This window comes from Cynoglossus semilaevis, chromosome Z (genome assembly GCF_000523025.1).
Source record: "Cynoglossus semilaevis isolate Cse_v1.0 chromosome Z, Cse_v1.0, whole genome shotgun sequence".
Lineage (NCBI taxonomy): Eukaryota > Metazoa > Chordata > Actinopteri > Pleuronectiformes > Cynoglossidae > Cynoglossus > Cynoglossus semilaevis.
This window is the reverse complement of record NC_024328.1, coordinates 5,564,301-5,569,730: the sequence shown is the minus strand read 5'-3', so window position 1 is coordinate 5,569,730 and position 5,430 is coordinate 5,564,301. Positions and strand designations below refer to the sequence as shown.

The 5,430-nt window shown below is 41.0% G+C and overlaps 1 protein-coding gene across 1 annotated transcript in view; it reads left to right on the top strand.

Annotated features, from left to right (window-relative positions):
• The window catches only part of LOC103397706 (probable E3 ubiquitin-protein ligase HECTD4), a 40,477-nt gene that overhangs the window by 19,706 nt on the left and 15,341 nt on the right, over positions 1-5,430 (top strand). The window contains 14 exon segments of the mRNA XM_008336071.3: positions 101-289; positions 421-574; positions 662-942; positions 1,089-1,275; positions 1,365-1,446; positions 1,535-1,737; positions 2,399-2,534; positions 2,619-2,801; positions 3,067-3,231; positions 3,701-3,870; positions 4,148-4,263; positions 4,531-4,634; positions 4,890-5,051; positions 5,145-5,354. Coding sequence (XP_008334293.1) covers positions 101-289; positions 421-574; positions 662-942; positions 1,089-1,275; positions 1,365-1,446; positions 1,535-1,737; positions 2,399-2,534; positions 2,619-2,801; positions 3,067-3,231; positions 3,701-3,870; positions 4,148-4,263; positions 4,531-4,634; positions 4,890-5,051; positions 5,145-5,354 — 2,342 coding nt within the window.

Below are 5,430 nucleotides of genomic sequence, written 5' to 3'. Positions count from 1 at the left end.
TCCCTACACTAGGTAAAAAGAGCTGTCTTACACTTCTTTTCTTTTCCTCCATCCAATTTTACCAGTTCCCTCATATTTTTACCTTCTGTTCCTTGCTGTGGCAGGAGTGAGGAGCAGTGCCTTGTTCGCAGTGGGCTGGTTCAACTTATGGACAGTCTGTGCAGTTTAAGTGGTCAGAGGGAAAGTAGCTCTACTGAGAAGCAGACCAAAAAACAGAGGGTGGCCACCATGGCGTGGGCTGCTTTTCAGGTGTTGGCCAATAGATGCATTGAGTGGGAAAAGGTGGAAGGTACAAAACATTTCAAATACATTATTTAGTTATGTTTTAATCAAAACTAATACCAAACAAAAACCAAATTTGACTGTACGTGCAGTACATTCCCTTCATTGTTTTACCTATTGTTCACCTATTATTTAAAGGTGGTTCTACAGATGCAGTCCACTCTGGTCTGGCTCGGCAGGTGTCAAGTCTGCTGACCAATCATTTAGCCAGAGCCACAGAGTGCTGTGGGAATCAAGCAGCAGGGAATGATGCTCTACAGGATGTGCTCAGTCTGCTCAATGACCTTTCCAGGTTAGGCTTGGTTTCACCTTTTCATATCATGTTTGTGTAGTGTCTCTTATATGTATGTGTCTGTTACACAGCCTCTTTGTGTTCCAGGAGTCACATTGGTAAAGCCATCTTGAGTCAGCCGGCCTGTGTTTCTAAACTCTTATCTCTGCTACTGGATCAGAGACCTTCTCCAAAGTTGGTTCTCATCATCCTCCAACTCTGCAGAGCAGCACTTCCTCTTATGAGTGTGGAGGATTGTGGGAATGTTGCCCTGCCATCGTGGAGCTATTCTATAAACACACTAGATGCTGAGCAACAAGATGCAACTGATCCGGCCTCACGTATCGCCGCCCTGCTGTTAGCCAAACTCGCTGACTATGTCGTACCAGGTTTGTCATGTTAACATTAAAAGCTCCAGTGTGTACATTTCAAAACCCATTTTTAATTATAAAATTCAAACCAATTAATTTGGCCACTGATTAACAAGTGATGTGCATGTCTAATTAGTTTAAATATTACTGTGTTTTTGTCCCAGGTTGTCAGACCTTGCTCTCCCCCAGTTCGTCAGAACCAGACACGTGTCTATCCAGAGCCGGTTCGAAAGGTGCTCTGAAGTCTGAGGAGGTCGGGGAGGAGGGAGAGGCAGTTGATGGAAAACTCTCAATCTTCATTCATAAGAGAGAAGACCAGTCTTCTCATGAAGTTCTACAGCCTCTTCTCAGGTTTACACCTCAGAGTATACCTAAAATAAGGAAACACTGAAATGGACCATCTTTGACTAAACTATTTTTCAAAATGGTTTTAAATGTAGCAGCTCAGAAGGACGCCCATTTCGATTGGGCACAGGAGCAAACATGGAAAAAGTAGTAAAGATGGACAGAGACATGACCAAGGTAAAAGTGTTTTCCCATAACTGGGACCTTCTTGCATTGCATATGTGATATAGATTGTTACCTGCTAGATGTCTTTTTACTTCTCCAGAGTGGGAGCTGTGAAGTCATCACAGAAGAGGCGTCTGCTGCCCTGAGGAAAGCCAACAAGTGGGCTCAGTCTGGTCTGATCGTGAGTGTGGGTCCTCCTGTGGAGACTGTGGCTCAGGAGACAGCTGGTGGGGTCACCACTGGTGACAAGAAAAAAACAGCTCAGACTGCTGTTTGTCGAGACAGAAACGCTGAACTGGCCAGGTACTGTTTCATCTAAAGTGCTCTTCTCTCAGGTTTGCTGAGTTTAGTAATACTGTTCTACAGTTCTACTGCAGTCATTAGGGCCAAAGGGTGTCCACGTTTTTGGCATGGGAACTACTATGCAAATAACCAGGCAAAAGGGAGCTACCTGTATTGGAAATGTTAAATATATGTATGTTTGTCCGGTTTATTCTAACATATGACGACAAAGTAACAACACAAAAGATGTTTTGATTTTTTACTTGCAAGGGGAGAGTGCAGCTTACTCTTCAATCCTAATCCTCAATCATATAAACTAGACACACTTTATATATACATTGTACTGTATGTTGGGGTACTGATGAAATGCATGTGGCACAATGACACAAGATGATTCACTTCTTACAGTATGTGGTCACTACTGCAAACTTTAGAATTATGTTTATGTATTTTATTTTTTAAATTTATTTTAATTTCTCATAATCTACCAGTAGTAGCTTTGCGCTCTACTGCTAGATCCCGAACTACATATGTGGTACCGCTTGTGTAAACGAAGTAGGGGAAAAGTCAAACATTTTTGTCCTAAGGTACTGAAAGCATTACTTGCATATACCTATACCAAATAACAGTAATAGTTCTAGTTTATCTTGCTAGTTTTAACAGCAACATCCAAATTCAACAGGTCGGACCCTGTCAGGCCTTTTATCAGTGGCCATGTGGCCAACAGCATGGCAGCTGAGGTCATTGCTTTGCTGCACAGTCTGCTCACTGCTCCCGAGTCTAACACTGCTCAGATCTGGACCTGTACAGCTGAAAAAGTGAGATTCCATCTCTAGTTTATACACTTTTACTTCTATAATTTTTGTCCTGCTGGTGACTGATGATGTTTCTCCTGGTGGCAGGTCCTGTCCCGGGCTCTGATGTTTATCCCTCAGCTCGGTAAATATGCTGAGAGTATTCTGGAAAATGGCAGCAGCAGTGGCAGAAAACTGGCCAAACTGCAGACAATCGGGAGACAGGCTATAGCTGCTCTCTGTGCTCTAGGAGGATTCAAGGAAACCATCAAGATCGGCTCAGAGGTCCAGGTTAGTCCCAGGAGATACACAAACACAACAAACACTTAACCCCAGGTAGAAAAAAACTTTTTTACAGTGATTTCTGCCCCTCTGAAATATGTCTCATGGCTATTTGAATTACCTTCATCGCAGTTATATTGTATATTCTATTGTAAATTAAACTTTTAAAAAATAATTTTCAGACTAAATTAAATTCTGGTTTTTAATTATTTCTTGGGATACAGGGGTCCTTGTTTTATGTCAATTCATATCTACTGATTCTTCTTCTCTGCAGGTTATGGGTAAAGGAGTGCTGGGCAGTCTGGGTGTTGTCATGTCCATCAATGAACAGGAGGGTATTGCTACAGTCAAGTTTCCTCCATGTGAGTACAGAAGAGCTTGTAAGGCCTCGGATGTTCTGACGGTGCCCATATCTCGTCTAAGCACTCCTAGATCTGAGGTAATCATCCATAAAGACTGCAATTGTTATTGCAATATATTACTACTGTGTTTTCAAGACAAGAACCCCCAAATTAACATGGGGACTGGTGATTGGGTGGTCCTAATAAGGGCGAACTTTAGCGTTATAAGTTTAGGGTTAATGTTCATACCCCAGGTAGTGTGTTGCTGAGTCTGTGGCATTCTGCCTAAGACAAAATATTCTCCATATATATATATATATAGGTATATAGATATATAGATATAGATATAGATATATATATATATATATAGATAGAAGGAGAAATTATATATATATATATATATATATAGTCTCCCTTTGCTTTTGGTGCTATTTAATGTCATTCAGTATTTAAAGATTCTTTTTTTTTTTTTTTTAAATTGGGAAGATGGTTGAACTATAAAATTCCTTACACACTGAGGACTTCTACTATGAAAAGTGTCTCGTTCTTCAATTTCTCCTTCTGCAGGCTCTGCCTCTTTACAAGCTCTCCATCACAGAGAAGGTGGTACAGGCAGTGCAGTCCATGCTCCTACCACAGGAGGGCAGTCTCTCCATCCACACTTCCTTACCTGCCACAGGAGATGGTTCCAGCCCAGTAATGGCTGCTGTTCGTCTACTGGCTGAAATTAGAACTAGGTCAGTATTTGGTAAAACTGCAATTTCTGGATGGTTGTCCTTTTTGTTTTAATTCAGTTGGCATTGTCGTTGCGTGACACTGTTCATTTACGTTGTTTACATTTTGGCAATTGCCATTACATTATAGCATATTCACTCCTTTATTATGAATTTTTGTTGTTATTACAATGATAGGAGATTGTGTCAGAAAAAACATCACTGGATTGTAATTAATGCAGTTGTTATGAAGACTATGACTATTCTGCAGTAAGTTTGATGGTTTGTTTTGTTGTTTCAGGGCTTGTCTGGTGATGGCTCAGCTCCTGGAGGACAGCTCCTTTTGTGAAGAGTTTATTCAGCAGTGTCCTGCAGCTGTCGAGGTTCTGAACCTGGTTGCGCAAGAATGTAGCCCCGGTCTGTATTCTGTATTCTGTTTGAGCTTTTGCAAAACTATTTAACCTGTAGATTCTTTAAACAAACAATCCACAATGTGTTGATTTATTTATATAAATAGATTTCATTCAATTTCATATTCGTATACAGACTTTTGAGGAAATATGTCAGCCTGCACTAATGGGAGATAAATGGCACAGAGCAGTTTGTATTTTATATAACACAAACTGTTGATGATCCTTCAGTGTATGATGGATTTGTGTCTGTCTGGATTTGTGTCCTACGTAGGTGAGCGTCTGGGGATGGTGGAAGCTCAGTGTGAGAGAGTGAGGATGTTGTACAGAGACTGTGCTCGACCTCCACCTCCACCGCTGCAGACAGACAGACGACAGGTGTCTTTTTATTTTTAATTTTTTATACAAATCCAGGTTTATTTTACCAGAAAAATGTTCAACCAGAATCTTTAATAAATCAGAACATTTAAGTGTGTTTTCCTAAGTTCAGCTTCACTCTTTTGAGCATGACATATTTACATTTGTTTCTGAAAATAAGAAAAAAAAACCAAGTATGATTACAGTATTGAGTACAGAGTACACATTGAGTATGCCTTGTACACAAAAGCTTTTAATATAATGTTTTATCTCCAGCCAAAAGAGATCACCTGGTGTCCGTCCAGAGTCTTTCCACCTGTACGTGCCTGCATGTTTTCTTCCCGTCTCACTTCTGTCACCTTCCTGGCTGACCCCAGTGCTGGAGGAGGTCTGCCGAGAGGAACCTTCATTTACTCAACCTGTGCTGTACCCATTCAGGTACATCAACCGAATGAAATCATGACAAATTTCACTTTTTTAACATTCATTTCTTTGGTAATGTTACGTTTGCTTCGACTGGTGTGTTTCCAGGCTCCATCATTTTATTGGGAGATAGAAATTGTCTCTTACGGAGACTCTGACGAAGACACTGGCCCTATCGTGTCTTTTGGTTTTGCCACTGAGGCTGAGAAAAGAGACGGAGCTTGGACAAATCCAGTGGGAACATGTCTGTTTCACAAGTACGTCCAGCCTTAGCCTAAGCCTCAGGTCACATCTTAATATAGTATCTTGACTGTTTCTGTTTCTTACCGGAAACATGGTGTGTCTTTGTTTTCCCTACTCTGTCTGTCTGTGTGTGTATGCCATCAGTAATGGC